Source organism: Centroberyx gerrardi, chromosome 8 (assembly GCF_048128805.1).
Source record: "Centroberyx gerrardi isolate f3 chromosome 8, fCenGer3.hap1.cur.20231027, whole genome shotgun sequence".
NCBI classification, from domain to species: Eukaryota; Metazoa; Chordata; class Actinopteri; order Beryciformes; family Berycidae; genus Centroberyx; species Centroberyx gerrardi.
Window position 1 is genome coordinate 15,917,735 of NC_136004.1, and position 18,590 is coordinate 15,936,324.

General features: G+C 41.8%; 2 protein-coding genes across 2 annotated transcripts; one reads left to right on the top strand and one right to left on the bottom strand.

The window, feature by feature from the left end:
* poc5 (POC5 centriolar protein homolog (Chlamydomonas)) lies at nt 1-12,234 on the top strand. Its single transcript, XM_078285234.1, has 14 exons — nt 1-54; nt 580-663; nt 1,170-1,319; nt 1,457-1,472; nt 2,059-2,148; nt 2,301-2,500; nt 5,712-5,888; nt 6,129-6,233; nt 6,982-7,161; nt 7,904-8,087; nt 9,619-9,746; nt 10,123-10,224; nt 10,474-10,644; nt 10,802-12,234. The coding sequence occupies exons 2-14, from the start codon at nt 580-582 to the stop codon at nt 10,934-10,936; spliced, it is 1,722 nt and encodes a 573-aa protein (XP_078141360.1). The 5' UTR covers nt 1-54; the 3' UTR covers nt 10,937-12,234.
* On the bottom strand, nt 12,200-18,125 carry ankdd1b (ankyrin repeat and death domain containing 1B). Its single transcript, XM_071899802.2, has 15 exons — nt 17,951-18,125; nt 17,280-17,380; nt 16,782-16,880; nt 16,581-16,679; nt 16,076-16,180; nt 15,795-15,899; nt 15,501-15,599; nt 14,832-14,930; nt 14,568-14,666; nt 14,270-14,368; nt 14,038-14,136; nt 13,609-13,704; nt 12,995-13,196; nt 12,533-12,664; nt 12,200-12,388 (listed from the first exon to the last, which is right to left on the bottom strand). The coding sequence occupies exons 1-15, from the start codon at nt 18,123-18,125 to the stop codon at nt 12,333-12,335; spliced, it is 1,665 nt and encodes a 554-aa protein (XP_071755903.2). The 3' UTR covers nt 12,200-12,332.
* Between the last annotated feature and the right edge of the window lie 465 nt (nt 18,126-18,590).

The window sequence follows — 18,590 nt, forward strand, 5'->3', positions numbered from 1 at the left end:
TTGCGAATACATGGCAAGGAAGTCGTGGATAGTCTGCAACATTTAATAAAAGAGGTAAAACTTTCCTAAAACACTGATTCTCGTTACTGTAACGTTGTATTCCTTGTCTGCGTTGTTAGGTTAGCTTGTGTTGATGAGGAACTGTAAACTGGCCAGATTAATGTTGCCAACACTACTTGTTGATATAATGTCTTCTCAGCTCGCTCCAGAGTGTGTGAGAGTGTTTTTAGCAGCCAGATTTACAAGTAAAAGGAAACGTGCGGTCCCGACAGACATATTCGCTTATTTAACTGTTAGCTAGCGGACAGCGTATAGAAATCTAACTTACCTAAACATATAAGTTATCTGGAAAAGCAGTATCAGGACAGGGGAAACTTTAACGTTAAACATCCATATTCGCATTTATTTTGATGCTATTTTATTGACTTTGTTATAAGATTATATTAGATTTGTTTAGCTAACGTTACAGTTGAGACTTTGACTCGTTTTCGCTGTGGTATGACTTAATTAGCTTGTGCTGCTGGTAGTCTGTTCATGAAACAAACACACCTCCACCTGTGTATCTTGTCTTTTGTCTAGATGTCCTCAGACGAAGAGGAGCCGACCAGTCCTGTTCTGCCAATGGACTCTGACCGGGGCAGCTCTGTCTCCTCTGAGCTACAGGTAAAAAAAAACCCACAAAACTTATGCCCAGGATTGATGTGTTACACTATATAAATTAAGTTTACATCTAAAAAATGTAATTTAGGGTTTAATTACACTTTAACATCAAACAATAAAAATGGCATGGTGAATTTTAAAGGAATAGTTCACCCAAAAATGTTTCTGTCATTATCTACTCGCCCTTATGCCATTTCAAACACAGGTGAAGTTTCTTTGTCCACATAACACACAGGGAGGTTGCCAGCACAACTCCATAGCAGGTTTCTCCAAAACAGCATACAGCTTGTGCAGCATCCCCACTGACTTCAGTTGTTTTGGAGAAGGCTGCTACAGAGTACAGAGCTGTGTGTTGGACTAACAAACTTCACCTGTGTTTCAACTAGCATGATGGTGAGAAGACAATGACAGAATTTTCATTTTTGGGTGAACTATTCCTTTAAGAGACTCATCATTGACGGACACGTCTGACCTCTGATCTCTTTTTGCTCTTTTCTTTCATCCAACAGGATGAGTATGAGGAGCTCCTCCGCTACGCTGTGGTCGCACCCAAGTTTGAGGCACACACCGGTTCTCACTTGCAGCTGCTGAGCAACTCACATCTGTCTGCAGCGGGTCGGAGTTCCCAGGGAAAAGATGATGCAAAATCACAGCGCCTAGCAGGTATCTCGTTTTTATTTTTTTCCTCATACACAGGCCACATTTACACACGCTCATTTCACTGAGCCTTTCCGACAGAGACGCAGCTTGAGCCCTTCCAGGCGCTGCTCCCATCAAATGATCAACTGTCATAAAGGATTTGGCATCAGAATGTTAAAAAAAATGAGGTGTGCGTTTATCTGCTTCATGTTTTCAGCTTGTAAACCAGTCTAGTGAAGATACATATATCAGTCTGTCAGATCGTACCCCCTATCCCCTACGATAGCCACATCTTAAACAGTCCATCAGTCTTTTCCCCCCAGCTGCAGCTCTCGCACTAGAGGTTTAGTGCTTTAACTGTCATGGAGTAGTGCACAGGGATGTAGAAAGCAGGCATCCTGATTGGTAATGATCTCCTGGCACTCTGCCCATACTGCTCTTTAGAGTGCAGGCTTTCTCTTCCCCCTGCAGGATTTAATTAAGATATTGACATAAATGCATTCCTGGACGAGGAGCCGCGGTCTTCTTATTCAGCATTCCCACCATCACCTTCTCTGCTCTTAAACACTCTTTTTTTTTGTTCTCTGGCTTATTCTTCTACATTTCACTTTTAATTTTACTCACTTACTCATTCCATGTTAAAATTGATTTCCCCATTACTCACCTTTTGTCTATTCAACCTTGTCTCTCTCTCTCTCTCTCTCTCTCTCTCTCTCTCTCTCTCTCTCTCTCTCTCTCTCTCCTCTCTCGCCCCTGAAGCTGACGATGGGAGGCATTCCAACAGGAGTGTGAGATCAACACAGGCCTCCCCCTTGATAGCTGAACCCCGCACACACTCAAGAGCCTCTGGTAAATTGAATTATGAATATAAAGAAGCCAAAATTGGACGGTATGAGATGTGATTATGTATTCATTCCACTTTATTTAATAAGGATAAAAAAGCAGAGATCATCATGTGCGATGATGTCGGATAATCCTACCTGTTTCTCCTTGCCCTCCAGTTGAGGAGACGGCAGGTCGGTCATCTGGCAGAGCGTCTGTGCTCTCAGACACTCCTTCAGACAGGTTGCAGATGGCGTCGGAGAGGTTCAGACAGAGCAGTCCAGACCCCCTGGTAGCCGTTGCAACAGAGTTGTTCATCTCAGAGGAGAACATAAGCAAGATGGAGAACATCCTGGACACGTGGAGCTACAACCTCAAGGTTAGCCCGCATCTCTTCAGGATTGTAGCACTGTCCTTCCGTAATTAATCAGGTTAATGGCTCTTATTTGCTGTCTGCTTGAGAGCTGACCAGTCTATATATAGAGCTCTGACACAGGTTCCTACAATAGTGCCTGCTTTATATGTGACAGCGGTGTTGTGGTTTGAGCTTCAGCAGATTCACAATGAAACAGGCCCTCACTGGCAGAGGCACCCATGATAAGAAAAACAATTATTTGAATTGTTCACTGACTGTAAGAAATGTGGTATTTTTAATGATAATGTAGAGTTTTGCATAAGTGGTTAAATCAGCGTTGCAGTGTTAACAGAGAGTGCCAGTGGAGCCTTTGTAAAGCAATGGAGAAAGCACATTATGCTGTTTCTGCTGTTGAAATTTTAGTGTTACTGCCTCTCATTTACAAAACCTAAATGACTGCATAAGGGAGAAAAGCTATAAACTGGTTATACTACAAAGTGACTATAAATCTTGTTTATGTCACTAACACTGCATGTTTCTAATTATAAATCACAATCATCATAAAAATCTGCATATGTGGTTCATATTGAAATGCCCCATATTAACCTGTCCTACATATGATTTCTCAAAAAAAATGACAATAAGAAGAAGATGCAAAAAACAAATAAGCGTAAAGCCCAAACAGTTATGACAGGAGTGGGCTAATACAAAAACTTTCAGAAGTGAACACATGATCAAGGGACAGAAAATCAAATCATGAGATCTCTCAAAATACTCTTTTGCTGATATCTGCCTTTGACTTCCAGTGCCAAAGCAATCATTGTGCACCATTATGCACGCACATAATGCACCACAAATACACAATTTCCGTTCCAAAATATGAGAGCTTTATTTGTTGTGCTGAAGTGGCCTGGGTGTTCGTCAAGTCAACTTTATTTATGTGTGTTTTTACACAAAACAAGTGTGGTCCAAAGTGCTTTCCAGAAATAGTAACAAAACAGAAAAAACAGGGCAACATACACACATAGACAAACACAATTCAGGCACAATACAGCTAGTTAAATACAGCCAGAGTAAAAATTAGTTTTTAGGAGTCAATGGATCCAGCTGATCAGATGTTGGGGAAGGTGATTCCACTGATTTGAGGCAGCTACAACAAAGGCTCGATTAACCTTTTGATTTTGATTTACTATGTGGGACAGTTAAGAGACCTTGACCAGTGGACCTAAGGGATCTAGATGTACGGTGTGGACACAGCATTTCGGAAATGTACGGAGGAGCAACACTTAAGGCTATATAGTGTTAATACAAAACTGTTGTATTTTCCACCTTTCTAAGAGAGGGACCAAGGAATTAAAGTTTAAGACCATAAAAAGCTGGGGCGCCCAGGTGGCTCACCGAGTAGAGCGCGTACCATATAGGGCTCGGTCCTTCCCGCAGCGACCCGGGTTCGGGTCCAGCCCGCGGTCGTTTGCTGCATGTCCTCCCCTCTCTCTCTCCCATACCTTCCTGTCTCTCTCTCACACTATCTCTGTCAATAAAACCATAAAATGCCTAAATTAAATCTTAAAAAAAAAAAAAGACCATAAAAAGCTTACAGACTGACCTAGGTTTATAAGGCAGCAGGGCAAGAATGTAATCTATTAATCTCTTGTTGAGATTTTCTTTTTATGGGTCAGTTTTTATTTTTGATATGTAGAGAAAAAATATACAGTGTAAGCTACACAACACGGTGATGCTCAGTGTAAGGAAAAGATGTCAAATGAAGATAGACATTAGACAAGTTGTACTGATGCTGAAAATACATTGTAATACTGGTACCTGAGCCTGCAGTGTAAATAGTCTTAAATGAGGCTCACCATAACTGAGAATTTATGCGTATTGCCCCTCTTTGCTTTCTCTTTTGCTGTATAACTTAATCCTTTTTATTATGTTCCACCACCATGGTACACTGTGTGTGGGACATCATGTCGCCATGGTGCTGTCTGTGTGTCTGTCTGAATGTGTAGACACATTCTTGTGAACAATAACTGAAGACAATACATGATAGAAACAGAGTAGATGATCTGAATAGATTTTGGAGCAACTTGCTGCATACATTTGCATATTAATAAGGAAAACGTATTTTCTTGAAACTACTATAACCCCTACAACTTCATATTAATACCACCCATGCGTCATGTGAAGAAATGCATGTTGACATAGAAATATTTGTTATTAATGCATTAATTTGCTTAATTAATGACAACATTGGCATAATTGGTTATGTTAAATAAATCATGGTGATTATGGCAGTTCAAGTGCCTTTTTAAAGTGACTCAATATGATGTCATATTCCACATCAGTGACTTCACTTGATGAAAATACAGGCATGTTCTATAAATTTTAACTCATGGCATATTTTTAGCATATACAATCTTTATAAAGGAAGCCTCATCACTGTCCATATATACAGTCAGCATTATTTCACTGTTTTGTAGGTGTAGAGAGGGATGGTGAGAGTCCACCAATGCATAAGACTGAGATGGATTAAATGCATGAAATAACAAAAAATGTTTGCAATGTGGAGCATGCAGGCAATTCCTGAGGCCAAAGTGGTGTACTGTACGAAGACATGAGTAGTGCAAGATTGTGCAAACAATGCAAGGTAATAAATAGGAAGGATAAAATAGTCACAGTAGTGGGATTACAGTGAGATCCATATGAGGCGGCGAGGGAGAGACCAGAGATTTATGTGGGTGTACAGGGGTTGAGTCTTAGGAGGGCTCATTGAGTAGGCTGACAGCACTTGGAAGACGCTGTTGAGGTAACGAGTGGTCTTGATCTTAATGCTGTCTCCCTGATGTCATGTACAGTAGCGCCTTCATGGAGGGCAGCTGACAGCCAATCACCTGCTCAGTTGTGCCGATAATAGGATGGAGCTTGTCCTAGGAGTAGGAGGAGGCAGAGGAGAACCAGACTGCAGTGGAGGATGTTAAGATGATTTCTAAGGGGTTATGAGTTGGCAAATTTCTCCAGAAATCAATCCTCATTTCTGTATAGGGACTAATTGTGGTTGAAGATGAGGTTTACCAGGCTCCTGTCATCTGCAAACTTTGTCATTTGCCAAATCCTCTGGTGCACCTGTTCGTATCATCACAAAAAAAGGCTGATGGATGCACATTTCCATATTTGCTAATGTAGTGTAATGAACACGTTGTGATTATCTCTGTCCCACTCTCTATTCCTCAATCAGTCCAATGTGCTGATAGAGCTGAGGAAGTGGAAGCTGGTCTTCATGGAGCAACACAAGTTGGAGTTGAGGAAGGAGAGGGAGAAGTATGCGGCGCAGACAGCTGGCCTCAAGGCACAACTAGGCAGCCTGAAGGAGCTGCTGCACACCTATGAGACCTCCAACCAGAGGAAAGACGAGGTGTGTAAATGCAAATCATTTCTCTAATGCACGTCTCTGTCTTTCGCTCCTTTGCACTTCCTATCTCTCATATACGTTTTACGCTTGAAAGAAAGGATGGGGAACACCTCACCTACATGACTGGGATTGGAGCTAGCTAAAGATGGAAAAGAATATGTAGCACTCCTTGGCAAGCAGGTCCTTGATCTGCTCTTTAGAGTAATGAGCTTGTTGTGTGGTGTCTCTCCTGTCCTCCCTCAGGTGATAGTGAACCTGAGCCAGGTGCTGGACAGACAAAAAGAGAAGCTTGAGAAGATGAGGGCCCTCACCCACTGGAGACTTCAGCACATCGATGCCAAAGAGGAGGTACACAGAAGGGAGAAGAGATGAGGGTTTATAGGACACTGGAAATGTCCTGATACTTGATTTTAACAAACAGCACAAACAAACTGTTTTGATTGTACAGACACAGTTAAAATGATGAGGTGTGTGTCTAGAGGTGCAGCCACCACATGTGATATATCAACATCTTCTGTCTTCTTTGAATCATCAGTTCACTCCGTCCTTTACTGTGATCTGAGGAGTCTGTCTGTTTAAACCGCATAGTATCATTTACATTTTTGGAGAAATGAATGTCAAATTAGTGGTAGTGAACTGTGTCTTAACGTTGCTAGATTACTGTCAATGCAGTTTAATGTTTTATGCAAATCCTCAGTCTCTGCATGACTTACCGACCCATACATCACTATGTCACTGCACAGTTAACATGCATATGCCACATTTTCACACAGATATCTCCTCGCATGAAATTTACATACTTGAAATATTGTCAGTGTACTGATAAACAATCTGTTCCTTTTTATCCCATACTACATAGCAAACTAAGAAATGGATAGCAGAAAATATTTAATAAACTACCTGTTCATTTCATGAAATGTATTTTTTTGCTGTTTCTTCAAAAGGGCAAATGAAGTGGAGATGACTCACATTTTTATCTAAGCCATAACACAGAAAGTGTACCACAACAGAAAATGTACTGCACCTGCACAAGAATGAATTATGGGTGTAATTATTTTCTTGTGAATATTTTCATGGTCTTGTGGTTCCCTGCTAGGCCCATGCTGCTCGGATGGCGCAACAGCACTACAATTTGCAGCTGAAGAAGAAAGTGTGGTTAGGATGGCACTCTCTGGTCGAGAGACACTGGAAGGACAAGGTGGAGCGGGCTTGCCGCATCAGGGCCGAGGAGGTCTGCGTTCGCCTGTCTGCGCAGTACGAGGCCAAGCTGGCCGAGGTAAATAAGTGGGCACAGGAACTAAAAAATAGGCAGATGTGTACAAATTGTGCAGAAATTTGGATTGTGGGCATGGTGGTGCTGCATGTGGGTTTCAACTGAATACATACTGTGTTGGACGCAGAGAATACAGGGGAATATAATCTGATCTCTATAATCTCATATCAGCAGTTGTTTGTTTTGATTTATTGAGGTGTTTTATACCACAATAATCACTCCATTCTGTAGCCAGTAAGATACATTATACTTAACCAGAGCTGAGTCATAGAATAGACCTAAAGTACCACTTTGTTACCATGGTTTGTTAAAATACATTTACAGGTAAATGTATTTTTTCTAAGGTTCTTTTCTATAAATCAGTTTCATATGTAAAATTTGATAATTTTAGTAAATAATAGCTGCACTAAAGCAGTCACAGCTTGATTGATGGAGGTTGCAGTAAAAGAACAGTGGAGCAAGACAGGCAGAGCATGCAGAGAGAGAGAGAGAGGGTGCGGCAGGAAGTGACAGAAATAAAGGGATGTAGCCACGAGAGTGAAAGAGAGATAGGGAAAGAAGAGTTATTGTCAATGCTAGAGACCTGCAGTGAGGGTGCAGCACATGGACAGAGAGAGAAATTGCACATTGGCAAGGCAACATGGATGGGCAAAGAGAGAGAACTCAGTTTACAGCTATCCAGATTTTGTTCTCAGCATTATGTTAATGACTGATTCTTTCTGTCCTCTGCCACCTGTCTCTGCAGCACTATGAGGCTATGGAGAAGTCCCAGGCTGAGATCCACAGACTGCGACTCGAGCGAGAGCGCTATGAGGAATCTATGAAGAAAGCCTTCATGCGGGGTGTGTGTGCCCTCAACATGGAGGCTCTCACCATGTTCCACACCACAGAGGGACGGCCAGACCAACATGCAGCTCATGATCAGCGTGGTGAGTTACGTAATAACCACATAGACCTATTCCTGTTAATAGAGAATCTTTATCTTTTGGACAAACGGCAACACTGACACCTGCACACAGCCTTTAAGAGACAGTCACATCCTCATCACCAGTCCCATAACTAGTCCCCTGCGCTATAACTAACAACCAACCTTGAAGCCTCTGTGCTCTATTGATCCAGCACTGCTTTCAGGATAGAAACTAAGACACCATTTGTCCAACAGAGTGCAGCCTTGTGCTATTGGCAATTGCGTAGATTTATGAATGAGTGGAGTGAAGGGGGTCTTTGTTATTTTCTTGAAGTCATTCACTGGTTCATCTGATGGAGTGATGAGTCAGTGAATGTGCTGAGTGCTGACTGAATGGCACTCTGCAGAGGATATAACCTTGATGTGGCATTGAAAGATTGGCAAGTACCTCTCCAGATTTTTTCTGTGTGCGTCTGTGGCCTCATTAAAACAGATACTATTTTCTTTATTGTTTTTACACTCAGCAAATCATTGAAGGACATTATATTGGTTCAATTTGATTAATTAATTGACCTATATGATTAAAGTATTGGCTTCTGTACTTGTCCAGGCATAGGACAACAGAGACCCTCAATAAAGAAGAAGCAGGCACCATCTTAAGCAGCTTATGAATCTTGTTAGACGATGCTCCATTGGTACTAAGGGGCCTAATGAATGCCAAAAAACCATTTCCCTAACCATTACATCATCATCACCAGCCCGTCCCGTTGACTCCAGCCAGGACAGATCCATAGATTCAGGCTGTTAACACCTAATTCAGACCCTGCCATCAGCATGTTGCAACAGAAACCAGGACTCATCAGACTAGGCGATGTTTTTCCACTCTTCAGTTTTCCATTTTTGGTGATCGCATGCCCACTGCTGCCTTATCTTGTTGTTTTTAAGAGGAGGAGTGAAACCCAGTAATGTCTTCTGCTGCTGTCGCCCATCTGCTTCAAGGTTTGATGAGCTGTGCGAGCTGAAACGCCCTTCAGCACATCACTGTTGTACTAAGCTATTATTTGAATACTTGTGGCCTGCTTCTGACACTAAATGGATTTTTTTGTTTATCACACCATTCGTGGTTAACTCTAGGGAGTAGTGTGAGAAAACTCCAGGGGAACATCCATATCTGGGATGCTACAACCTGTGTGTCTGGTGCCAACAATCATACCATGTTCTAAGTCGCTTAAGTTATGTGTCATGCCTGTTCTCATGTTTAGTTGAGCAGTAACTGAACTTCTGCATGCTTTATACTTGTGCTTAATTTGTGTGACTCACTGCGAGCTGTTTGCATAAACGGGGAGATGTAGCCTACTTAAAGTGGATACTGAGTGTAGGTTAATGCTATCTTCTGTCTTTTTCTTCCAAGTACACATACCTTGATAAATCTTGTCTAAAACCAGTCCAACACTCAGCTTTGACGATAAGTGATTTGCTGTGGCTGTAACAAACCTGTATTGAGACTATATTCTGTCAGTCTCATTCTACTGATATTTTCTTTCCCTCTGTAGATGCTCTGCCCCCCCGAGATGAGCCTGGCTCTAGTTCGCTGGCTCAGCTCCATGCACATCCCGTCTCTTCCACGCGGTTCAGCCCAATCCACTTTGACCCTCCCTCCCACAGCGAAGTAGAGGAGACGGTGAGAATTAATTTCTAATTAAAATTAAAACATACATTTATCTGCATTCCACGGTTCTTTGTGCCACAATTATAATCACAGCTACACTTGAATTCCTCTGTGAGTCTCATTAAATACAAACAATCTTTCATGGAAAATAGTCTCCGAATTTGCTGCTGCATTTACATTTTTCTTTTCTTAAATTCTATTGTATGTCATTAGTATACATCATCACAAATTATGGATTTTTCATCAACTACTTTCATGTTGCTGACACAAAAACAAAAGGACAATCAGCTTTCTTAACTCCTTCAATCCGATTTTATTTGCTGCACTGTCACCCTCCTCATCTGTCTCCCACTCCTGTCCCTCTTTCCCCTCATCCCCTTTTCCTCAGGTGGGCTCCAGTGTCCCGGTGTCCAGGGCAGAAGTGCTGCCTTCCACTACAGTTGTCCACAGCTCCCTCCCACTAGGGGGCACTGCAAGCACCCACAAACAGGTTAGCATTACCCATAAAGCTATTGGCTCTGTGTTCAAGGTTCCTTTGAGGACATACAATCAATCAAAATGTCCACCTTCAAATCTGTTACCTGTAACTGTATCATGGGAAAAATTTTAAAATTGTTCCCAGATCAGTAACTATTTGCCCCAACTCTGATTGGCTCAAGTTAAATGAAGAAAGTGTCTCTTAAAATAATCACATTGCTGCATGATGTAATGACACACGGTGTTATAAATATTGTTTCAGGTCAGTGGGCGTGTCGTCACAGCCAGTCAACAAAAACCCTCAAAGACGGTAACGGCTCGCATCACTGCACGCCCCGATGTTGGTAAGACTACACGCGGCAACCTCCAGGTGATGGGTGTGGCTCCGCCCATGAGCTCTGTCATCGTTGAACGCCATCATCCGGTTACACAGGTATGGGACAGGGCGCATCACTTATGGTTACTCTGATGTATAACCATCTTTATCAATGTGGGGTTGAGACTGAACTTGAAAATCTGATTTCAGTTTGTGAACACGCAAATTATAGTGCACATACATACATAATTTTTTTTCTGTTTCCTTCCTTTAGCTCACCATTGGCCAGGCCACGGCTGCTAAGTTTCCTCGCTCCTCTCAACAAAGTCATGGCTCCACCGGAGGCAAGAGCTCATCCAGAACACACTCCAACACGTGCCACATACATTCCATCAAAGTAGTCGAATGATCACATGCACATATCTCATCAAACTGTTACACACCTACTCTAGATTTGAGTGTTCACTGTACTATGCAACCATCATAAAAATGCAGCTGTTATATTCTCCTAATGCAGCCACTTATCAAGTAGAGACTATGAAGACAACTTGGACAGCTATTCAGGGGATTTTGTTCAGAATATGGTGGCACTGTTTTCAAATGAATTTTATTCTGACATTCTGGAATGAAATTGTCCTTGCCCTCTGCATTTCGATTATGATTTCTTTTTACATTTTAGCTCAGTTTGAAAGACTGAATTGTTTCTTAAATTTGCCTTTAAAGTGATAATCCGCAAGATTCTTGTTTTTCTTGATTTTTGACCTTTGGTGAAGCGGTCATTGCTTTGGTGTTTTGCGCTGCATTTCCCAGCGATCACTTTGCAGCAGTGTCATCAGTACTTCGCCATCACTGGACTGACAGCAGCTCCCAAACCCCAAAACAAACAAACTGTCCCACTGAGACTAACACTGCGACTGCAAATAACAGAACAACATCATTTTCAGAGACGGTAATATCTATAAAAAATATATTAAACATATTTTATAAAACAATGTGATTACTGTTTAGTTATGTTATTACTGCATATCTATTACTGTCAGTAGCCACAAGCAGATACCAATAATAATGTTATATTGACAAAAGACAATGATTGCTTACAGTAAGATTAGCATTAGATATACAGTACATTAGTATTTGATTAACTTGATTATAAAGACACTGAATGTAGACTGCGGCTAATAAATAATAGCAAAACCTACTAGTCCAAAGAAAATGCCATATCTGCGTCGCTCCTCATCGTCCCTTCTCATCCTGGAGTGCTTTTCATTTTTGAAAGGCAATGCCAATATACACTCTAGTTTTGACGCGGAGACGGTTGCTTTCCCTTTTTAGCACCTTTTCTTTTTCCTTGGATTTTCTGTTTGTGTGTCTAAAGTTTGAGTTTCTGTAGGTACTAGTCTTTTCTTTGTCTGTTCAGCCATAGTGGCTGAAGTGGGTATAGGTTATTCTATGGTATCAATCGGCAATAGAGTGTAGCAAAACAGACATTTTATTTATATGAAATAGTTGCGGATTATTACTTTAAATTATGAAAAGTGAAGACTGTGCTGTGCTATCATGTGTGAAATCACATATTTTAAATTATTGCATTGTTGATTTTTTTTACATTGAGACACAAATGTCAAACATCACAGATGAAGTGTACAGTACTAAACCTCCGTCACATGTCAATGACCTGACAAAAATCAGCATTTTTATAATAAATTATTTTACTGTTGACCGTCTGTACAGATCATTAGTTTGACTGAAAGTGATGTAAACTTGAAGTTATTTTTGTGTTTGTCCATACGCTATGATGTTCATCCTCATGAAATGCTGCAGCTCTTACTGCTGCCGCTCTCCGCCTCCATCCGGATCTTGTCTGTAAGATAACAAATCAACAGTTTCTGTGATAAAATACTGCTCAACTCAAATTGGCACCCTCTCCCAGTCAGCACAGCTACACACTTCTAGATTTGTCACTTGTATTTTTGTCCTACTGAGAGTATTTGTTAACCAAACGTACCTGCCACCTTCCTATTGCCTGTGTGGATGAGGCCCTGGTAGAGCTCTTTAGCAGGGCTTTTCTGAGCCAGCTCCACCCCATGGAGCCAGATCAGCAGCATCCTGTTCCCATGCTCCTGGTAGCTCTGCTGACCTGTGGACAGAAAATACACACAGCACAGTCCAGTCAGAAATACATTTCAATCAGCAGAAATAAACTGTTAGAGATAGCTAAAGCTAAAGTAGAGCGAATAATATAGCCAGATTACTTGGGGGAAAAAAGAGCATTCTATTATTAAGTTATTTATCTAAGGAAGAGTTGGGCAGAGTGGTATTTTTCCAGTCCAGATTTTCTTAAAGAGTTCAGGGATTTGAACCAGTAACCTTATATTTGGAGGCTGCAAGAGGCATATGTTCTATGTAGTCTCATATAAAGAACTGCCAAATACATAGTCAGAAGCCTGTCCGGTGAGAGTGTTAGCACCTGTCCACTGCTCCTCGATGGCGGCCACTTGCTCCTTCGTGAAGCTCCAGTATTCTGCCAGTCTTTTCCAGTCCCCTGGTTTCAGGAGCTGGTACGACAGGCGCCAGGCCACGGAACGAAACTGCTTGGTCTCAAAGCGGTGGTCCAATTTAAATGTTAGCGGAAACTGGCTGTGAAGACTCTCATTAATCTCAGTGTTGGCCTGAAAGGGCAATCAAATCATGTCAGCATCTTGAGAAAGGCCACAAGCCTCAGAGTCTACAGGGGCATGGTGAGAGCTGATTGGAAGGACGCACACACACACACACACACACTCACGATTAGTAATCTGAATGCCAAAGCTACACATTTGGAGTATCAAGAAGGGTAGGGAACCACACACATGCTTAATCAAATTGGCGGTAAAATTGGCCATAAGTATTTCTGGTTTGTTAGTCATTTTTTAGCATGGCCGCTTTAATAGTATTAGAAGGGATTCAGCTAATCTAGAAGAGTGACGTGAGGAAATGAATCATCTGTGATGAATGTAATTATTGATTTCCGGGCCTCGGGGATGGATTATAGGGCTCAAGAAAGCAGCAGACGTTCCAAGCATCGTGTCACTATCGCCTCACCTTACTCCATGCGTAGTATCTTTCTGCTTTGATGATCATGTCCACAACGATCACCTCGTCCGCTCTGGCTGCCACACCCAGCGCGCTCTTACCCTGCTGCTCAGAGGACATGTCCAACAACATACACATGAATTAGAACTGTAGGGTTCAGAATTACACTTTCCTTACATCATCCCAATGTATTGTGCTATTGTTATGGCTTAAATGCATCAAGAGTAGTGATTCAACCCTTCCTCTTTGGACGACCAAAAATGAGATTTTGGCCAGATTAAATCCCAAGAAAAGCATACACATGTCAATTTTAAAGATTGTTGTAAAAATCTCATGCTGTGAATTTTCCCAGAGGCTTTCTCAGAGCATCCTTTACTTCTGGTGTAGTAACTTTGTTGTTAAATTAGCTCCAGAAATAGTGTTTGTGAGCACTCTTACCCTATCCTGGAGTGTCAGATCCAGCCCAGCTTTGAGAAGCATTTCCACCACATCCACTCTGGCCAGTTCTGCAGCAAGATGCATAGCAGTCTGGGATCTCTAACAGCAGTTCACAGCATAGCACAGCGCAATGCAGAACAGCAAAGACAACACAACATTTTCACAGTCAGGTTTTTTAAAAATGTTCAAGCCGAGTCCTTATTTTGAGAGTGTGTTACTGTGCAGAGCAAACCTGATCAGCGACATTGATGTTGCAGCCCGCCCCCAGTAGAGTATGGATGACAGGGAGGTGACAGTTCTTCACTGCCAGGTGGAGAGCAGCCTCTAGGTGCTGAGAGCAAAAATATCCTGTTACACAACACAAACCCAAAAATGAACTATGTACGATGAGGAGTGTGTCAGCAATACAGTGGAAGTAATGTGTGTGTTTGTGTGTCTGTGTTTGTTTGTGCATACGTACGTAGGTGCGTATGTGTGTTCTGTGACATTGCAAAGAATGTGCAATTGCCACCTGGTTTGTTTCCGCTAACCTGATTCTGAAAGTCCGTCTGGGCTTGGTGGTCTAGGAGGAGTATCACCAGTGATGTGTCGCCTCTCTCTGAAACTGGATGGAGAGCGCTGCATTTGTCCTACAAGAGAGAGCGTTCAGATGTACTGGAAGTGTAAAGGAAGATCTATTTAAGCACATGCTGCCCAAAGGATTAACCCCATTAACGCATTATGTAGTAGTGTCATTAACAATAGGGGAATAGTGCAGTGATTTAATTATCGGAGTCAGTAGTGCCTTACTGTACCGTGGTGAGGATGTTGGGGTCACAGCCAGCCTCCAGCAGGACCAGGACACACTCCTCATGTGCGCTGTCTGCAGCCTGGTACAGCGCTGTCTCACCAGCCTGCAACACAGAGAAGAACCATCCATAAAATAGAGTGGCACTTGCTAACCATAACAGAACAAACTCAGATGGTCCACATTTTCAATTTTTTTTACTGTGTTGACAAAAAAAATCTGCTTTTATCTTCCTCTAACTGACTACCATTGAGAATCATCACCCTACCTTACAGTGATGGGACTTGGAAAGACGTCAGCAACTCCAATGTCATAGCTAATAACTCTTGATATTGATTTATTCAGAATTATCTGTGGAGCCTTTTTAATCTTTTTTTATTATTTGGGGAAGACAGGGAACTGCTGTCATTGCAATCCACTGTTGAGTCCCAATCCCAGCTTTGAAAACGCTCAGCCTGAAGCACCGTGTAAACATTATCAAATACAATTTGTCAGTGAAAGATTTGAAGTTAAAACCAGGACACACTTATATAATAGTAACCACTAGTTGTTTCATACATACTTAATAAACCAAAGAGAAGCCACCATGCAGAAGTGGACTAGCCACTGAGCCAACACTGTCACAGAGCATATGAACCAAACTGTGATAGAGACAATGTTTACGCTGATTGTCTACCATATTGACTTCATCCCGAGTATCAAAGCTCTGCAGCAGCAGTTGGACGGCGTCCAGGTGGCCGTTCTTGGCAGCTAAGTGCAGGGGCGTGTCACCGCTCTGCCAGAAGGGAGGGAGGGAAATGACTCACATCAAAGAGGGGTTTGACTTTGAGCTTTCTTGCAGGTGTGACACCCAACAGTGAGCACAAACACGTAAATAGATGTAATAAGTAAAAAAATACATATAAATAGATGCCCTCACCAAAAACAGACACATAAACACACATCCACGCTAATGAGTTCGCACACCCACCTTGTTGGGCTTCACGGTGGCCATGTGGTAAGACGGCTCCATCAGCATCTCCAGCATTTGGACACAGCCATGCTCTGCAGCCAGCGCAAATACCCGGTGTCCCGACTGAAAAGTACGGGAATTAAGGAACACACCGACCACACTTGGCAGTATTTTGGTAGTGGTAGGTGTAGTGCTAAGGGCATACAGGCAAATTAGCCCTAAACAATCCTCACAGAATGTGAATTATATAGTAGATTGGTTTATCTGAGAATGGTTGGAGTGAACAGCACTGTAGATACCTGGTCCTCCTTGTCTAGTTCTTTCATCTGCAGGTCGTCAACGATGTACTGTACAATGTCAGTGTGGTTGTTGATAACAGCACAGTGCATGATGTTCAGTCCTTCCTGAGGGGAAAAAAATCAACTAAATAAAAAGGGAAAATAATAGATTCTCTCTTTGACTAATCAAGAGAGGAAATATGCATATATGTAGGATATGTATCTACTATTGTCAAGGAAATTTAACATGACACACTGAGTTCTTTGAACTCACGATGAAACGAGAGGATATCTGACCAGCATGTAGAAAATGTAGTTTCTGAGACATTGGTTGCACAAAGAGCATGCAAGTGTTGGATTTGAGTTGCAGAAAAATGAAAATCAAGCACCAACATATGCCTGTGGAGGACCATGTTTTGTTGAAATGTTGCACAGAGTAAAAGGAACACTGGCCCAATCCGTGGAGACTTTTCACTTGCAGTCACTGAGATCCAGTCGGACAGACACGTTTCTGCAAGCTCTTTACCTCGTTCTCAATCTTCTGTTCAGCTCCAGCCTGCACTAATAGTTTCAGGATGTCCAAACTGCCAAACCAGGCGGCCAAATGAATGGGTACCACACCATGCTGTTGGGGAAAAACAAGAAAATGGAAATAGACTTTTTGGATTACTTAAACAATATGACATAAGCTATTGTCTACTGTACAAGTTTTCAAATTCCCTCTCACCTTGTCCTTTTGATCCACCTTGACTCTGCGTTTTAGAAGAAGTTGCACAGCTTCCGTGTTTTTGCCAGCTACTGCATAGTGAAGGGCAGTTCTATTTTGCTGAGGTAAAAAAGATACATTATCCATTTACACAGGGGTTGATCCAAAACCCCAAAATAAGGTGCCAATTCCATCTTGTGTACAGTGATTACACTCTGTTCTGAGTAGTCTAGAAACTGAGTAGTCTACACTACACATAGAATGTAGTGTGGAGAGATTCTATGTAGTGTAATTACATTCTATTCTATGTAGTGTGATGAGATTCTACTCTATGTAGTGTGATTAGATTCTACTCTATGTAGTGTGATTACATTATATTCTATGTAGCATGATGAGATTCTATTCTATGTACTGTGATGACATTCTATTATATGTAGTGTGAGGAGATTCTATTATATGTAGTGTGGTGAGATTCTAGAGTTTCTATTGTAGACAGATGACTTGTCTTTGTAGACTCACCACGTTTTTTGCATTGGCATTCACCCCCTTCCCAAGAGTCTTCATGGTCTCCACGTCATTCCTCTTAGCGGCTTCAATATACTGCTTCTCTGTCTCAAGCACTGCACAACACAGCAGATGGAATGGCTTCATATTTGGTTAAGCACTATTCAAATATTTTTACTATCTCATCATATATGACATTGAAATATGTCAAATGTATGCAGTACATACCAGATGATGTGTGAGGTGTTTGCGATAAAAAAAAGTCAACAGTAACATAACAAAGGTGAACTGAGATGCGTGCGTGTCTGTGCTGAGTCTGTGCTTCAGCCATGTGCAAACATACTGTAGTTCTTGGATACAAGCTGTGATGCTACAGGCATACAGTTAGTCAGTCTACCATGAATAACTAATGATTAACTAGGGAAAGGCCTACTACACCCCTTTAATTTTAATTCCACTGTTCATTCCCAGGAATGGCAATAGTTCTCCAGGGCTGTAAAAGCCCGTTCAACAAGGGAAACTTCAGTTGCTTCAGGCTATTAGTCTTGATATTGAAATTTAACATAATTCACTCTGTGAGGTAGGCTACTATGTATTTATTTTGTACTATCCTGTTAAGCCACACAGACTCTCTTTCTTTCACACTTTTTTCTCTCTTCAGTGTCCTCTCAGTCTTTTGTACTCACACATCTCTTTGTTGTCAAAGCTGTTGTCCGTCTCTTTGTCCGAGTGCTTGTGCAGTATGAAGTCAGTGAACCCCCTCACCGTCTCAGGTCTCACCCACGTTCTCGGGTCCAGATTCTCCTTCTTCGGCGCATGCTTCTTCATCCTTTCCCTCAACGTCACAGCTCCACTCTCCATTGGGAAGCTCTGTAAGTGGTCTCTTGCTGTAGTCAGAGTTGGCTCGGGCTAACCTGGTGCTTTCATCCAAAGTGCTGAAGGTTTGTGATGCTAAAGAGTATCTGAATACTCTCAGCACTTAACACTAGTAACACTAAATAACCAACCAAGACCAAACAATTAAACCATGTAAGATGGAGAAAAACCCTAAACTAAACCCCGCTTAATCCACTCTGATGTAGTTCCTTTCTTCAAACAGTGAACAAGTTAGCCTTGAAATGGAGAAGCAGTCTACTCTCCAACTATATTCTCATGCCTGGAGGGCTGGTCCTTGTTTACTCTAGCTGCTCACACCCTTCAGAAACTCGTTGATAGTAACAGAGTATATTCAACATGTCACACTCCACCTGCATTACAAGACAAGCAGTATGAGTATGGATTCATTTATCATGAACTGATTAACATGAGGCTCTTTTTGTTTATTTT